Raw genomic sequence first — 17,868 nt, forward strand, 5'->3', positions numbered from 1 at the left:
ACAGGCGCTGTTCTTCGGTTTTTACTATCACTCTGTAATGGTATTAATCCACAGCAGTCTGCTCATTCATGCTGAACCACACAGTCAAAGCGCACTCTGCAGAGTCAAAGCGTAGCTCAAGGCTCTGACCTCCTCACGCACAGGCTTTCTTACAGAAACCATCACGTTCAAGTCACACACAGACCCTGATGATACGGTGCTCGTAGTTAATGTGTGGTGACGTTACAGCGCAGACATTAGACTGATCGTGTGCATGTGGAGGGAACCCTTTGTGCAGGCGTCCTGCATATTTGTCACAATCAGGCTCTTCCCTGTGCCTGCGTGAGCTCTGTTCTCGGTGCTGGTGTGGTTTTCAGGCGTCTGGCAGGTTTGTCACACAGGCGGTGGATTCGCTCACCCAGTGGAGCGTGTGCCGTGTCTGTCAATGACTCTATTTCTGTCCCCGCTGAATGAGGACCGGTGGCTGCTGTGGGAGCGCGTCGTCACCCCGCGTCCAAGGAGGGTTTGGAGCCGCAGACGGAGGCGGAGCGGCGCGAGCAGAAGGGAGTTTAATTGTGCTTGACGTGGGAGCGACAGCCTCTGTCTGGACCCGTGAAGGACTCGGGCGTCTGCTGTTCACACACAGTGTGGCAGGTGTGTGCAACACAACGCGTACTCGTGTGGAGAGATCCAGCCAATGAGAAGCCAGTCGCCTCTGTAGCGTCTGAGATCTGACTAGCACTCGAGCTCATACTGGTACTGGTACCAGTATGAGCTCATGCTGGGAGCATGACTAGAGGCAGGAATCTGAACCAACCTCTTCTCACTCAGGTCATTTTCATCGGATTATTCCAGTCTAGTCAGGTCTTGTCATTCCACACATGCACCTAAAGGTCATGAGAGGAAGCAGATGCACAACCAGCAGCGTGACTGGAGGTAATTAATAGTTGTTAGGAGAGGCACTGAGCTCCGACATGCTCATGCTGACCAAGCTGACCCTCTGCTTGAAGGGTCCTGTCCAGGATTCTGCCTCACATCAGTTTTCCTCTGAAGGTTTCCAGCCAGCAGAGATCCCGTTTCCCGGCTCTGCTCCACAGCAGGGCCAGAACCGAGCATCAGTGTCCACACGCGTTCTCTCCTGCTTTCCCCCCAGACACACTGTCATGGCGGCGCTCAGCTGGTAGCTCTCACAGTGCACGGTTGCTTTGCTTCACTTTCTGCGCGCCCATTGTTTGTGTAATGATGTAATGATCTGGAAACGGAACCTCTCGCTGCTCAGGCAGAGGAGTAGGAGTGGAGGGAACCACCCTAAAGAGGGAGACATGAGTCACACATCCCTCACTCTGTTTCTCCATGAACTTGGACGTTTGACGTCTGGCTGTAACGTTTGTGTTGGAGAACCATGACTGAAGCCTTTCCTATCATCAACCTTAGCCCTGAGCCACAGCAGCTACATGTGTGTTTGCTGGGGTTTCCCTGGCTTCTTGCTATTAAAGGCACCAGAGCATGTCTTCTATTTGGACCTACCAGTTGCTCCTTCCTGTTTAGGGCCCTGATATGTGACACACCAGTCCTCCCGCTGTCGCACGACCCACTTTCTAGTGGAGGAATTCCCTCCTTCTTCCTGTGCACGCCCTCCTCGCCGGGCTGAGGGGAGCCAGCTTACCAGATTACGTTTGGCCCACTAATGGTGTGACAGGCATCCGAGCAGCGCCGGGCCTCAGGGCAGCATGTGGTGTCTGCAGTGTGCGTCTGACAGGACCCAGTCCCTGCTGGAGCTGGACTCAGGCAGCCGGTAAGCTCTGGGTGTGTGCTGGCGCCTTGTGTGTGTGGGCCAATGCTCTGCTCGCTGCTCGACGTGCACTTTGTGGCTCATTTGGCTCTGAATTACTCGTGTGATGCAGGTCGTACATTTTACTAATGGTTCTGAGACTGTGGCCAAATTCAACTAAGCTCGATTGAAAAAAGAATTTATTTCTGTCCAACAAAACTGCTGCTGTTCCTTTTTAGAAGAATTAGAGTTAATGCAGTGGATTTTGTGCCAGAGCTGCTGCTGAAAAGGAGCAAGGAGCACACTTGTGATGCACTAAAGGTTGGAGCTTTAATAATGAACCACTAGATGAATTTTGTGCCGAGCACGTGACGGCAGCTGAGTCATATTCTTTCATGCCTGTACTTACATATTTAATCAACTTGAACTGATTCTACAGTAAGTGTTACTCACTTGTAAAAATAAGCAAGACAGTGATTGTGAACATTCGACAAAGGATAACAGAGGCAGGTCACACACTAATTCACTCATCACTGACAGAAAGCTGCTCCTGGATCAGCCCAGCACAGCTATAGGGGTTCTCCAGAGCAGGCGCTGCCACCAGGGTCGCCTTCGTGTCACCTGTCCTTCTTTGAACACACCACTAAAACGTCTACTACTAGGTTTTAATGAGGGTGCACTACTTTGAATCAATGAGCTGGTTGTGGTCTAACACAAGGGACCTTTTTATTTAACAGTGGATGGATTGTGTTCAGTATACACCAACCAGGTTCATTAGATAATCAGGGTTTTTACACAGAACAGTTATTAGTTTTATTGTGGCTAGGTGCTCATTTCCTGTCTCTCTCATCTAAATGAACATTAGCTTTATTGTGAGTGACTCAATCTTGGTGCTGCGTAAAGACAAAGCGCATGCTGAAGTCTAATGTGTCTCTTAGGCACTGCACTCCTCCCTCGTTTGGAGGAGGCCACTGGAGCATCTGGAGCATCTGGAGCACCAGAAGCAGCTAAGTGCAGACATAAACCTGCCTGAAGGGCTTCTCTGCTCTTAGTGGGAGCTCCTGAAGGCGTCCGCCTGCTTTAGCTTCAGGCCAAGTGCCCGCCTTCCACACAGAGTAAACAAATGGATATTTGCAATTACATCCTCTGCTGAAGCAGTCACATTCCAGCCCACCCTTCAGTCTGATCAAAGGACTCTCTGTCTGGTTAGATTTGTTCCTTTTAGGATTAAAATGCATAAAGGATTCATGGGGAGGAGAATAAATATGCAGAGAGAGTTTTATAATGATCGTCAAGTGTCCACCGACATTTTGTCTAATAAGAGATGTTATCCCATCACAGAGGACCCTTAACACAGTGAAAGGCACAATTAGCAACCAACAATAGCAACATAATGTTGTGACTAAGAATAAACATTTCAAAAGGCAGGCGTCGTTTTTTAGTCATCTTAAAATGTTCTTACTTTATTAACTAACCTTGACTCATTGAGCGAGGTCTGGGTGTGACCGGGGTTCTGCAGTGATGCATGTCTCTCAGTGGACAGCCTTGTCCTGAGTCTTTCCCCTTCAGCCGTCACAACATGACTCAACAAAATAAAACTACATCAAATCTGCTCTGTGGTAGAAAAGCTCCCATTTTAAACAGACTCGTGTGTATGAGAATCAGCTGTGAGCTGATTGCATGTGGGTTACGCAGGTAGGTGTCCAGTCAGTCCTGGTCTGTTCTGCTGCGATGACATGAGCGACGGGTCCTGTAAACGATGCTAGAACTGACGGCTGAAGGATGTGCAGCTGTGGGTCACTGTGCTCGGCCCGTGGACTGGTGTCATGTGGTACAAGACAGAACCACGGATTTCCATTAGAAATGTTTATGAATAAATGCTGAACACAGCGTAGAAGGCACCCTGAATATGAACATAACCTGCACAGGTGAGTGTGGTGCAGTGAGCGACGGTGCCAGACCACACTGCAGCAGCTAGTGTGGTCTGGTGATTGTCAGGTCACAGGTTGACCAGGTTGTTCACCTGGTCACACACATAATGAGGTGCTCATGGAAGCGTGGGTGTGAGGAATGGATGGATGCTGTAAGTCTCTTGATGATGTGGGTGCTTAGCAGACATTATTTATCCGCTTTGGTTCATAGTCCTTCCTTGTTGTCATATCAGCACCTCCCCTTTGGATGAGCTGGTTTCTGGTGCATTTAATTGAAATGTTTCTATGCAGCATTATATGCAATTTAAGCTCCTTATTACGGCCTCTAGTTCTGCTTCTTATGAAGAAAACAGCTTAACGTCTTAAAATCCCGCCTTGTGAGTTATTCCACGTATTTAAAAGCAGTCGACAGATCAAGCGTGTTTCCTTCCAGTAAAAACGACTTGGATTCCTCGCAGTAGTCGTCGTTATTGACCTGGCTTCAAGCACCGAGGCTGAGTGCATTTCAGCCCTCTCAGCTGATAATCACACAGCTGCAGAGGAACTCAGCAGTGCTGTAGTCAACGTTTAGCTGCTGCAGTGTGGTCTGGCACCGTCGCTCACTGCACCACACTCACCTGTGCAGGTTATGTTCATATTCAGGGTGCCTTCTACGCTGTGTTCAGCATTTATTCATAAACATTTCTAATGGAAATCCGTGGTTCTGTCTTGTACCTGTTCAGGATCACTGCTGCGCTGAGATGAGGCTTCAGTTGATGTCGTATTCAAACTTCTGAGCAGCATAAAAGTTCACTTTTTCCATCGCTCACATGCTTTTGGCTGATCCAGTGTGCTGTGTGTGTGTTGCAGTGTGGAAGGTGATGTTTCGGGCAGTGAAGTGGGCGCTTCTGTGGACCCCAGTGGCGGCTACAGTTGTGTCCCAGTGACCCACAGTGGCGGCCTGGGCCACGACCACCTGGACAGCCAGCTGTACGGGCACATCCTACTGCCCGGCCACCCGCGACCGCGGCGGCCCAAGCTTCAGCACTCTCAGTCCATACTCCGCAAGCAGGCAGAGGAGGAGGCCATCAAGCGCTCCCGCTCGCTGTCAGAGAGCTATGAGCTCTCATCGGACCTACAGGACAAGCAGGTGGGCGGTCCATGATGTGGGCACTGGTAGAACGCTGGGCCCGGCTGCTGCACAGACAGAGTGTCACCAGTGAATGTGTTGTCTCCACCGTAACGTCTCCTCTTTTTCCTCAGGTGGAGATGCTAGAGCGTAAATATGGCGGGCGTTTCATAACCCGGCACGCAGCTCGCACCATCCAGACAGCCTTCCGCCAATACCAGATGAACAAGAACTTTGAGCGTCTCAGAAGTTCTATGTCCGAGAACCGCATGTCCAGACGAATCGTCTTATCCAATATGAGAATGCAGTTTTCCTTCGAAGGGCCTGAGAAAGTCCACAGTTCCTACTTTGAGGGGAAGCAGGTCTCACTAACAGACGATGGCACCAAAATCGGCGCTCTGGTGCAGGCGGAGCACGGCGGGGACGTGGGCGTGCAGGCCAAGACGCCCACGGCGCAGAGCGACTTCACCGACGCCATCACAGAACTGGAGGATGCCTTTTCCAGGCAGGTTAAATCTCTGGCTGAGTCCATAGACGATGCTCTGAACTGCCGCAGCTTGCACGGTGACGAGGGCCAGTCGGAGGCGGGGAGGGGCCACCAGGACATGGACAGGGAGGTCAGTATCCAGGTAAAGCCCTCCCATGGCGCCTCAGACCACCGCAAGCTGGACGAGATGACGGCGTCGTACAGCGACGTCACTCTGTACATCGATGAGGAGGAGCTGTCGCCGCCACTGCCTCTGTCTCAGTCTGTGGAGAGACCCTCCAGCACAGAATCGGACTTGCGCCAGCGCTCCCTCAACTCGTCCCAGGACTACTGGTCGCTGGCCCATAAGGATGACAAGGGGGACACGGACACCAGCTGCCGCAGCACGCCGTCCTTGGAGTGCCAGGAGCAGCGGCTGCGCGTGGACCACCTGCCGCTGCTGACCATCGAGCCCCCCAGCGACAGCTCCGTGGAGCTGAGCGACCGCTCCGACCGCAGCTCTTTGAAGAGGCAGAGCGCCTACGAGCGCAGCCTGGGCGCCCAGCAGAGCAGCCCCAAGCACATGAGCCACGGCCTGCCCCCCCGCGGGCCCTCCCGGGACGACGAGCCCCGGCACCGCTCGCGGCAGCTGGAGGCCCACCTCGCCATCAACGGCACCGCCCACCGGCAGAGCAAGTCCGAGTCGGACTTCTCCGACGGCGACAACGACAGCATCAACAGCACGTCCAACTCCAACGACACCATCAACTGCAGCTCCGAGTCGTCGTCCAGAGACAGTCTGAGGGAGCAGACGCTCAGCAAGCAGACGTACCACAAGGAGACGCGCAACAGCTGGGACTCGCCCGCCTTCAGCAACGACATCATCCGCAAGAGGCACTACCGCATCGGCCTCAACCTGTTTAACAAGTAGGTAGATCCAGTAACTCGCCCAAAGACCTGTTCACGGACGCCGCTCTGAAAGCGTGAACCGCCTTTGTGTGATGAACACGCAGTCGTGCTGATTAAGTCCCAACTACTGTCTGCCTGCTCCACTTAAGGTGCAAACAAGCCTGGGACTCATGCCCACTTCATCCTCATCTGAACCAACGTGATTCCCTTTAATCACAGATGATTGCGGATTTGCTTTTCCTCAGAGCCTGTCATTAAGGTCCTTTTAATCATTTGTGATCAACACCACAGGGAAAAGTAGCTCCCTCCTCCGCTTCCCGCCCTCAGCTTCGCTGCCTGGCTAAACCCTGGGCACAGCTGACATACATTTAGCTACACGTGCCGTGGGATAATCACAAATCTGGACTGAGCTCACTCCTTTCCTGTTTGTTTCTCTCTCTCTTGTCAATCATGTGTCTCCAGGAAACCAGAAAAAGGCATCCAGTATCTGATTGAGCGAAACTTTGTTCCGGACACTCCAGTGGGTGTGGCCCATTTCCTGCTTCAAAGGAAGGGTTTGAGTAGGCAGATGATCGGCGAGTTCCTGGGGAACAGACAGAAACAGTTCAACCGAGACGTCCTCGAGTAAGTTCACCGTGTCTGAATGTGCACACGGATGACGTGAAACCTTTTCATCCTGAAAAGAACTGGAAGAAGTCTGAACAGGCTTTTGAGTTCAGCTGCCACCTATTGCAGTGCACCGAAATTTAATTCATGATTCTTAGGAGCATAAATAGAAATCATGATTTGAATGACGTGCATTCTACCCTCCTTCCAAGACTGTATGGAGCTTCTAAGATCCACATGATGACTCAGGTTACATAGAGGAAATCAACAGAAAGAGGATCCGCTCAGGAAATTGTGGAGCATCGCTCAGATAAACATACAGATCCCGTTTTTCTTCCGCGGTTCTCTAACATACAGGAGACTTCATAAAGATGCAGGAGACGTCATTTTGAGCTGAGGTTCTTGTGTGTGGTGCCTCCTCGCTGCGTTAGACTGGACAGACTTATCTGAATCACACCCCAGCTCCATCAGAGCTCATTGAGATTCAGCGGATGATAAGGCCAGGAGAGGTCTGTCAGTGTCAGTCTGACAGGCACATCTGAAGGGCTCCTTGAGAACACGTCTATAAATCCTGACATGCAAGGAATCAAGGAGAGCGAGTCACAATCCTCCTTTCAGCAAAGAAAGAAGCGCTGCAGACTTTTACTTAAGTCAAGTATCAAGATGGAAAGAAAAAAAACACCTACAATACCTGAACAGTGTCCAGCTCACTGAGCAACTGGGATATGAAAATAATGATTCAGTAACAAAGTGTTTTCATAAGGACACCACAGTAAAGCTGAAGGGAGCATGACCGTCCTCCATTATCAATATGCAGATGCTGATGTGTTACTGACTCACTAACGTAACAAAGCCAGAGTAGCACCTGGTTTATGGTTTAAAGCAACTTTAAGGCCTTTACTCGTCTGACTAACCTGATCCCACTGTTTCTCACCAGCTGTGTGGTGGATGAAATGGACTTCTCAGCCATGGAGTTGGACGAGGCGCTCAGGAAGTTCCAGGCCCACATCAGAGTGCAGGGGGAGGCGCAGAAGGTGGAGAGGCTCATCGAGGCCTTCAGGTCAGAACAGGACCGAACCGCGCTCTTCTGTCCAGCAGAAGGTGCTGTGGTGGCCGTGTCTGGTGTTCCCACCAACACAGTGTGTGTGGCTGATGGAAAAGAACAACATCCACTAAAGCGGAGTCACCGTGTGTCTCCAACGCCATCGGGCAGAGATGAGTCTCGTTCAGTTGTGAATTTATTTGTCCGGGTGGTTGTTGAAAAGCAGAACCTCCCTCAGGGCCACTAGATAGATAGATACTGTTGGTTCCTCCATTATTTTCTCTGAACCTCTGCTAGAAGGTGTGCTCATGTCTGCAGAGGATGCGCTTCGATCAGCAGTGTAACGACAACACAGACATTGTTACACTGGGACATAATGATAAGTGATCACCTGTTTTCTGCCTGTGGCCCAGTGTGCGTCACCCAGCTGGTAATGGCCCGTCTGTCGGCTGCAGGCAGAATCCACACTCTGCTGTTTCTGGCACGTTCTGTAAACTCAAGGCTATGAAGTGTAATTTAACTTCATATGATCACAGCTCACAAATGGAACTTGGTCTTGATACTTGCTGTGATGCTGCAGTTACAGTAAGTTCAGATGTATTGATGGAACAATGGACGTGAACCTGCACTCCCACAGGTCTAAGGATGAGTAAAGTCATGACAGACCAAGTTCCTTCATGGTTTTCTCTCTACCTGCTCCGCTCTGAGGTCTGTTAACAGGCGTTCACTCCATTTAAGATTCAAGGTCAGACTGATTTAAAAGTATAAATGGATTGTTTTCCCTGTGGACCGATTGTGCTGGTGCAGTGCGAGGCCCCTGGGACGCTGACTGGCTCCATCACAGGCCACATGCAGAGACGTGTCCAGTTAAGCTGCATGTCTGTGGCCTGTTCCCGGAGGAAGCCGGGTGTTGAGATGTTTTTATGCGCTATAACAACACAGCATGTGAAGGAATCTGTCCCCGTGACAAAGTGAGACTTTTGACTAAATGTAAATAAGCAAAGCAAACACACGGTGAAACATCGGAAACCCTGCAGAAAGTAACAAACTGGCCTGAGTTCAGCTTGTTCCTCTTCGCAGCCAGCGCTACTGCATCTGCAACCCCGGCGTGGTGCGACAGTTCAGGAACCCTGACACCATCTTCATCCTGGCGTTCGCCATCATCCTCCTCAACACAGACATGTACAGTCCCAACGTGAAGCCGGAGAGGAAGATGAAGCTGGAGGACTTCGTTAAAAACCTTCGAGGTATTTGTTGCGTTGCGTCCATTCGTTCTACTTGGAGGATGAATATTCGTCTCATGCTGAGTTGTGTGTACACGTTTGACCTTGTGAATAACTGCTCTTTTGTGAGTCATGGTCAAGTTTTGCTGTGGAGGCAACACATATTTAAGGGCATTAAGAGGAGCTTTGTTGCATGGTTAACTCTGCCAGTAATTAAAGTACAGTATTGAGGGAAGGGGAATATTCATCCTTAAGGAGCTCTGAAGGACATTTCCGCCTCTACTGAGAGGAAACGTGTGCAGCACAGCAGTATGTAAATAAATTCAGCGGTTCATAAATCTGCAAATGAATCATTAATCCATTTTTTTCCTCTCATCTCTTGGCAGGAGTGGATGATGGGGAGGACATACCCCGAGAGATGCTGGTGGGCATTTATGAGAGGATTCGCAAGCGTGAGCTCAAGACTAATGAAGACCATGTGTCGCAGGTCCAGAAGGTGGAAAAGCTCATTGTGGGAAAGAAGCCGGTAGGTTTGCGTTTGCCCTTGAGCTGCTGGGATGTGACCAATTTTATCTTTCTCTCCGTTCTGGACCCGCGGAGCCAAATTGCTCAACGTACGGTCTGTAAAAAGGAGTGAAAGGCTGCTCCTTATGGGACCTGCTGCCTTCACTGTGTGACACGTTCATATGACAGGAGACCTTCATGCTCAGTGACACACATCCTGTTTGACTGGCTCTAGTAAGAAATGAGACCAGTAGCTTAACCCCAGTGACCTAAAACGTGGTTACTAGAACCACAGAATGCTGGTGCTACCGTATGATCCACGACATGTGGTCCATGCAGTGTTTCACCTTAATGATCAATGGAAAGGTTGTTTGATTTTAAACCCTGTCTCTCGCCTTACAGATTGGCTCCCTGCACCACGGCCTGGGCTGTGTAAGTATTAGGCATCATGTCGTGCCCCAACACTAAAGCCTAAAGCTGTGGCTCTGACACCAGGCTGTCACGTGTGCAGGTGCTGTCGCTGCCCCATCGAAGGCTGGTCTGTTACTGCAGGCTGTTCGAGGTCCCCGACCCCAACAAGCCTCAGAAGCTGGGCCTGCACCAAAGGGAGATCTTCCTGTTTAACGACCTGCTCGTGGTGCGACATGTGATTCTCAGCACACAACAGCCCCACACACCGCTCACACGGCGACCACGTCATGAGCTGCGCTTCTCTTCACAGGTTACTAAAATCTTCCAGAAGAAGAAGAACTCTGTGACCTACAGCTTCCGTCAATCCTTCTCGCTGTACGGCATGCAAGTTCTCCTCTTCGAGAACCAGTGTAGGTCCCACCTCTGTTTGTCAGGTGTTGGTCACAAAACAAGTGCTGTCCACACCTTTCATTCCTCTCTACTGATGAAGATGAGGGTTAAATCCTCACCTTGTTTCTCTTTAGATTATCCCAACGGAGTGCGTCTGACCTCGGCCATTCCCGGAGCTGACATCAAGGTCCTCATTAACTTCAACGCACCCAATCCTCAGGACCGCAAAAAGTTCACTGACGATCTGCGGGAATCTATCGCTGAGGTCCAAGAGATGGAGAAGTACAGGATAGAATGTGAGTGTTGCTTTGACAGATGAGTATTCAGTAAAGCAAAGACATGAGGGCGTCATCTCTGCATTGTTTTCTGTGCTCAGCTGAGTTGGAAAAGCAGAAGGGGGTGGTGAGGCCCAGCGTGTCGCAGACCTCAGGGCTGAAGAAGGAGACGGGGAACGGCAACTTGACCCGAGGCAGCCTTGACGACAGCTACGCCATCGGTGAAGGCCTGAAGAGGAGCGCCCTCAGCAGCTCCCTGCGCGACCTCTCAGATGCAGGTGAGAGCTTACCACCGGTTGCCGTGGTAACCCGCCTCACACTCCTGTAGTAGACAAAGTGCAGTAGACTGTAGGAGCTGGAGGCTGGCAGGATGGTAATTGATTTGGAAACTTGGGAGATGCTGAGTTCCTGTACTGAATGGATGTGGATCAAGCTGATGGGACGGCTGTGTTTGCTAAGAGGCCCAGGTGTTCGTTACCAGTGGCTGCACACTAATGACCTGCGTCACCAGCGAGGGAGGAGGCAGCAGCTATGTAGGTCACTGCGATCAGTTGGAGCATCTTAGCAGTAAGAGGAATTAATGCCGTCGCCTCTGCACCGCAAAGCTGCTCTGCACAAGCACACGGCGCTCCGTGCTTTGGTATGAGACAGGACGCTGCAGCCTCCAAAGAGTGTCAGTCAGTCAAAGAACTGACCAATGTGAAAGGACCCAGTCATTGGGGTAAACTAGAACCAGAAAACCTGTGTGGCCTTCTCCTGCTGGGACAGGCTCCTGCCAGCTCCTCACTGTGTAGACAGACAGTCTGACCCTGCTGTAGCAGCGCCTCTGCTCTAGAGCGGATTCCCTGCCTGCTAGCGCTAGGCCGCCGTAGGACCCTCCCAAACGCACCATGTCTAACGTGTCCTGTTACGTGTTCTGGGCAGGCAAGCGTGGGAGACGCAGCAGTGCAGGATCACTAGACAGCAATATGGAAGTAAGTGGGATGCACCCGACGCTGAGCTGTCTCTGACTTTCTCTGCTTTGTTTGTCTGTTTACTCTGTTTGTTGGTGTGGTTCTTGTTGGACGCCGTGCATGCACTGGGCTGAACAATGCTCCTCTGTGGCTCACGCTAACTTTCATGTGCACAGCATGTGTGGACTCTGCATGCTCACAGTTTGAAGTGACTCTCACTGCATTCTATTGACTTTGGCTGCTAAAACACCAGTCAGACCAGGGCATTTACTGTGCATGGCTAACAAATTAGCTTGATTTTATTTACGCTGATAAAATGCAAACCTATTTTTTATTATGAAGGATGAAGTGTCTTCATGTTAGTGGATCTAATTACAGTTGATGTCTCACCTCCTACACTGTCTGAAACCCGTATGCCAGGTCAAGGTTTCCCTGTAGTCGTGGTTGTAGTGGCGACCACAGACATACAAACCCTGTGGTCCATTCACAGTAAAGCGCTGTGCTCTGTGGTGAAGGCAAAAGGCCTCATCCACTGAGCACAGAACAGCAGCTGCGTCAGGTCCACTGTCACAGTCAGTGCTCTACACAGCTGGATCCAGTTTGAGCCCAGTTTGTGACCGATGCTGAGTGATGACAGACACTGGTCTACGTCTGCAAGGGGACGATTCTGAAGGGATCGAACCGGTTACGGAGCAAGTGCTCTTCTAACATACTATGTGTCTAAATATGAACCAGAGTCATAGAAATGGAGCAGAATGTGTGAAAAGTGGAGCTGAACTCCAGAACAGTCTGAGTATGGAGCCGTATCAGGATCAAGTCAGAATTAGACGTGGTACAGAACGCAAGCTAAATGAAGCTACGAGCTAAATGAAGCTACGAGCTAAATGAAGCTACGAGCTAAATGAAACTTCAAGCTAAACGAGTCTACGAGCTAAACGAAGCTACGAGCTAAATGAAGCTACAAGCTAAATGAAGCTACGAGCTAAATGAAGCTTCAAGCTAAACGAGGCTACGAGCTAAACGAGGCTACGAGCTAAACGAAGCTTCAAGCTAAATGAAGCTACGAGCTAAATGAAGCTTCAAGCTAAACAAGGCTACGAGCTAAACGAAGCTACGAGCTAAATGAAGCTACGAGCTAAATGAAGCTACGAGCTAAATGAGGCTACGAGCTAAATGAGGCTACGAGCTAAACGAGGCTACGAGCTAAATGAAGCTACGAGCTAAATGAGGCTACGAGCTAAATGAAGCTACGAGCTAAATGAAGCTTCAAGCGAAACGAGGCTACGAGCTAAACGAAGCTACGAGCTAAACGAAGCTACGAGCTAAAGGAAGCTACGAGCTAAATGAAGCTACGAGCTAAATGAAGCTTCAAGCTAAACGAGGCTACGAGCTAAACAAAGCTACGAGCTAAATGAAGCTACGAGCTAAATGAAGCTACGAGCTAAATGAAGCTGCGAGCTAAATGAGGCTACAAGCTAAACGAGGCTACGAGCTAAACGAAGCTACGAGCTAAATGAAGCTTCAAGCTAAACAAGGCTACGAGCTAAACGAAGCTACGAGCTAAATGAGGCTACGAGCTAAATGAGGCTACGAGCTAAACGAGGCTACAAGCTAAATGAAGCTACGAGCTAAATGAGGCTACGAGCTAAATGAAGCTACGAGCTAAATGAAGCTTCAAGCGAAACGAGGCTACGAGCTAAACGAAGCTACGAGCTAAACGAAGCTACGAGCTAAATGAAGCTTCAAGCTAAACGAGGCTACGAGCTAAACAAAGCTACGAGCTAAATGAAGCTACGAGCTAAATGAAGCTGCGAGCTAAATGAGGCTACAAGCTAAATGAAGCTACGAGCTAAACGAGGCTAGAAGCTAAAAGACATGCTTTTCATGTGAACTCTTGGATGAGGTGTGCATGACGTGTTTCAAACCACATGCATGGCTCCAGGTCTGTGCCTGTAAGTGGTGCTTTGACTTCTCGCCTCACACACTTCATGGCTTCAGGCTCTGATGGCTCCTGCCGCCTGCTCGTCCATGTGGAGGCGTCGCTCGGGCTCCTCACTGTCTCTTTCTTGCAGGGCTCCATCATTAGCAGTCCACACATGCGGCGGAGGACTCCCTCCGGCAGAGACTGCCCGTCCCGCCACAGCGGCCAGTCTCTGCCCAACTCCTCGTCTCTGCTCGGGTCTCTGTTCGGCACCAGGCGGCTCAAGTCCCCCAGCCCCACCCCTCAGCCCCCACACCCCACCCTCATCTCCCACACCCCCCACCCCGCCAACCTGCACCACACGGCCCGGGTGGAGCCCGACGCGCCCATGTCCGTGCACGCGCACCACGCTCAGTTCTGCCACATGACCCAGAACCCCCCACCGTACCACCACCCGCACCACTACCACCCGCCCGCCCACTTGCAGCACTCTCCCCACCCGTTCCACCCTCCCTCTTCTCACGGCCAGCAGCCGCCCTACCAGCCTCACGCCCACACTCAGCACAGCCACGGGGGCCACGCGGCCCACTCGTCCCACCCGGCTCACGGCCCCCACCACCACGGCCCCCCGCAGCCGCCCCCCCAGGCCACCGGCAGCACCAAGCCCAAGCACAGCGGAATCAGCACGGTGGTGTAACACCACCCTCTGGGATCTGACTGAACTTTGATCTCCGTGCTGACGGGACAGTTGCACTGTGTGGTTGGTGAAGCCAACGGGATCCTGTGCCTCCTTCTGCAGTTTCTGTCACATTACTGGGGTTTATTCAACATGTGTCTTTTCTTTGTTTAATTCATTTGATTTCAGCACATAAATAATGTTTGTAATGTAAGAGCAGCAGCCCACAACATGAACGCATGCACAAAGACCACAACTACTGTTTAATAAAGGAACATCATCAAATCTCTCACTATTTAAAGCAGACGATAGTAGTGACGCATTGTAGGTAGTGAGGTTGGACAGTCAGGCCTTCAGGCCACAGACAGACGGTCAGTATTTAATGTAGCGGTAGCTCAGTGCACTGTGATAAATGTGCCAATTATTGCAGCATTCACTAATTAAGTGACAAACCTGGCTTTATGTATATTGTGCATAGTATTTTGTAAAATAATATCAACTGCTATTATAGTTATTATTATTATTATAGAGTAACTGGTATCATCCTCAGTGGTACCTTCACCCACAGGAGGCACAAAGCTTTTATTAGTTGGCTCACTGAGGAAGCTGGACTGTTACTGTGAGTGTTTGCCTTGGAGTCCCGACCAGCACCAGCCTGCACACAGCCGTCCCTGAACTTTACGGCCCGTCGCCTCCATCTCCTGGGAAGAGGAGGCGATCCAGTTGAATGTGTGCCCTTCACAGGACTCACTGCTCGTCCGCCATCATTTTATTTTTTTAACTATTTTTGTAGAATGCTGTGATGAAATACCAGATGAGATGCTCTATATTTGTCGTACTGCAAACCGGTGGGGTTCTACGAAGTCCGTTCCGCAGGAGAAGACAGACTCTCTGTTTTTAACGGGAACCGAAGGTGCAGCGCAGGGAGGCGGTGACATGACAGTGGAAGAGGAGGCACGCTCTCAGCTGGCTGAGCTTAACCTGTGGGTCAGTGTGCAGCGCTGGCTTCTGCCTCCATGGACACACATCACTAATTATCATGTCACTCCCCACGCTGGACACGTTTATATCACTCATGTTTCAGACATATTAGGTGGGCTGCTCGTGCTGCAGCTCCAGCCTCTGTGTGGTGTGTGCACAGGTCTGGTTGTTGTTAATGATGTTAGAAGGAATAAACACAGCACTTGTTCTTCTTAGTTGGTATCAAAGACTAAGGCTTGTAGGTTTGTAACTTGTGCAATATTTTACTTTGTGCTTGCTCCATCTGTTGCATTTGTTTTGTTTATTTCTCTCTGTCCTCTGTCATTTTGTCCACATGGATTTGGAAGGAACGTCTGAACTGTATAAGAATGTCAAAGGCGAAAATAATAACTGCATGTAACAATGTATTCTGAGGATATTGTGTAAAATTCTTGCATATTCCCAAACAATGTCAGTGTTGCAGTTGACACTTGTTCAGAATGAGCAGTAGAATAGTTTGGAGGTGAAGTCAGCAACGTATTCAATGGAGGTGGAAATGGAGTGGAGACCACTGTGCTGCCCTCAGTGTTTACTGGTCTGATTTACTGGAGCACTGGTCTGCTCCTGAACACTCAGCCTTCTGGTCCCATGCAACCGTCCTGCTGATCTCATCGGTAACGGGTTTCTGGGTTGGGCCAGATTGAATGTGACCTGGAAGCACTAATCCTTCATACATCGATTTAAGCCAACCGTAGAGTCACTTTGACATGGTCAAGAACTGGGAACTCTGGGATCTACAGTTAGTTAAAGACATCTGATGGCAACATGCAGCATTTATATTAGAGGATGCAACACAACTGTTAAACGCCAAACTTGCAAAGCTATGATCAATCTGTGAAACCTGTCAAGATGCACTGAACGTCGAGCTGAATTCTCCCAACCTGGCCACTATTATTATTATTATTATTATTATTATTATTATTATTATTATTATTATTATTATTATTGCCACTTTGACAGTGTTTAGTTCAGCTGCCAATGTTGCATAGCCAGAACACTTTCATCACCAAATACAAGATTCCACCACACCCTCGACCTTTATCCAATCAGCATTTATCCAGTTATTAGTGAATGATTCAAATACTAGGATATTTTAATCTAACTTTATTCAATCTTGATATTTACTCTCCGATTCGTGTCTACAATAATCAAGGTGTGTTAGTCCGTTTCATGCAGTTCTTTCAGAGGTCTTCGTAGATTCCATGTGCGGTGCTTGTTGGCTGCCATCGATGCCTAATGTTTTCTTCTTTTCCTGTCTCTGTCTCTGTCATTTCATTGAGCGTCAGGCCGGCAACATTCAGTGCAGTCTGGATTTCTCTGGTTGGCGCTTGTTTACATTCAGAAGATTTCTGGCCTGCTGGTGTGTCATCCTACTCTGGTTCCATGTCACCTTCCAGTGTACAGTACAATGTGTAAATAGCAGATCCTTCTGGGCAAATGTTGCTTGATGAATCACAGAGGGTTAGAAAGGAAAGAATCTAATGTGTGGGAGTGAAGAAGAGTAAGAAAACATGTAAATAGTCTTTAAATGATATTACTACTATTATTCAATGTCTGCAATTACATTGAAGGTGCATTCCTGCTCCCCTCTGACATTTACATAATCATCAGACTGCTTCTCTGCCTCCAACAGGACTGAATTATCATAGGATCTAGAGATGAACAGTTAACATGGCTTCCTGTTCGCTCCTGTTTTCTCACACTCAAAGCCTGAAGTCACCGGGAAGGAGGAGTGCTCTTATTTTGTTATGCATTCTGTTTCTAAGTAGACAAACCTAATTGATGTAAAACTAGTACTGTGACCATGTTGAGAACACAAAATAAATAATATACTTTAAAACCTGGGAGTCGCTGCTTGGTCAGACACTGTCTGGGTTTCAGCTGACTCAGTGATTACACTTCCTGTGGGATCAGTTTGCATGTATGTCTAGTCCTTTAGGGTCACACATACAGGCGTTAAAGGTGGGCCTGTAAGAGTCCTATGAGACAGGTCTCATTCTTTCACACTCCACTGAATGCCTTTTCTACAGAAACACACAGTAAAGTCTTCTAGTGCCCTTGGAAAGTCCTGATGTCTAAAGGAGGATCTACAGTCCTTGGGTCTCACTTGGGCCTGAGGGCTTCTTGAGGATAGAGAGATTTTCAGACAGTAGGTGAGGTTTTAGTTTTAGCAGCAGGACCACACACACGGAGGCTTTTACAGCGCGTGCAGAGACCTTGGACTGTCTGAATGATCAACAAAGTATCACCTATATTCTTCTTACAGGCACATTTAGTTAGTTTAGTTGGGCCTTCGAGGACTCGACTTGATGATGGGCCTGGACGTCTCCTGGACAGAATGAGTGGGGTGTTAGACGAGGATTCCAATGAAATCTAAACTCCACAGCTACAGTATTACGACACTGTGTCACAGAGTAAAGAGTCACACGCTCAAGGTGTGAAACATACAGTCAGTGCAGGACATCTACTGTGTGTGATCCAGGCACTGAAGGGACAGTGTATGTCTCTGTCCAGCATAGGATGCACAGGAGCAGTGAGATATCAGTCTGAACACAATTGAGAAGTTGTCACTACTGATGAAGGTCAGAGCAGCAGTGCATTCATTATTTCCCCTGCTTCGCCTGGCTGTGCGCCTCAGCGTGGCAGCTGGTCTGCCAGTCTGCCCTGTTTGTCTGCACAGCCC

At 49.6% G+C, this 17,868-nt stretch overlaps 1 protein-coding gene across 5 annotated transcripts in view; it reads left to right on the forward strand.

Annotated features, from left to right (window-relative positions):
• Nucleotides 1–17,025, forward strand: part of iqsec1b (IQ motif and Sec7 domain ArfGEF 1b) — a 108,222-nt gene extending 91,197 nt beyond the window's left edge. For 3 of the 5 annotated variants that reach the window (XM_029150058.3, XM_055508897.1, XM_055508899.1), the window contains 13 exons: nucleotides 4,531–4,810; nucleotides 4,924–6,182; nucleotides 6,627–6,788; nucleotides 7,708–7,830; nucleotides 8,893–9,059; nucleotides 9,422–9,561; nucleotides 9,942–9,971; nucleotides 10,051–10,176; nucleotides 10,261–10,360; nucleotides 10,475–10,636; nucleotides 10,717–10,893; nucleotides 11,540–11,589; nucleotides 13,641–17,025. In XM_029150058.3, coding sequence (XP_029005891.1) covers nucleotides 4,531–4,810; nucleotides 4,924–6,182; nucleotides 6,627–6,788; nucleotides 7,708–7,830; nucleotides 8,893–9,059; nucleotides 9,422–9,561; nucleotides 9,942–9,971; nucleotides 10,051–10,176; nucleotides 10,261–10,360; nucleotides 10,475–10,636; nucleotides 10,717–10,893; nucleotides 11,540–11,589; nucleotides 13,641–14,186 — 3,322 coding nt within the window. In that variant the 3' untranslated portion in view covers nucleotides 14,187–17,025. Of the gene's footprint in view, nucleotides 1–707; nucleotides 1,775–4,530; nucleotides 4,811–4,923; nucleotides 6,183–6,626; nucleotides 6,789–7,707; nucleotides 7,831–8,892; nucleotides 9,060–9,421; nucleotides 9,562–9,941; nucleotides 9,972–10,050; nucleotides 10,177–10,260; nucleotides 10,361–10,474; nucleotides 10,637–10,716; nucleotides 10,894–11,539; nucleotides 11,590–13,640 lie in introns of those variants that run through there. The other 2 variants (XM_055508898.1, XM_055508900.1) reach the window with 2 other exon arrangements.
• The last annotated feature ends 843 nt before the right edge of the window (nucleotides 17,026–17,868 follow it).

Source organism: Betta splendens, chromosome 5 (genome assembly GCF_900634795.4).
Source record: "Betta splendens chromosome 5, fBetSpl5.4, whole genome shotgun sequence".
Lineage (NCBI taxonomy): Eukaryota > Metazoa > Chordata > Actinopteri > Anabantiformes > Osphronemidae > Betta > Betta splendens.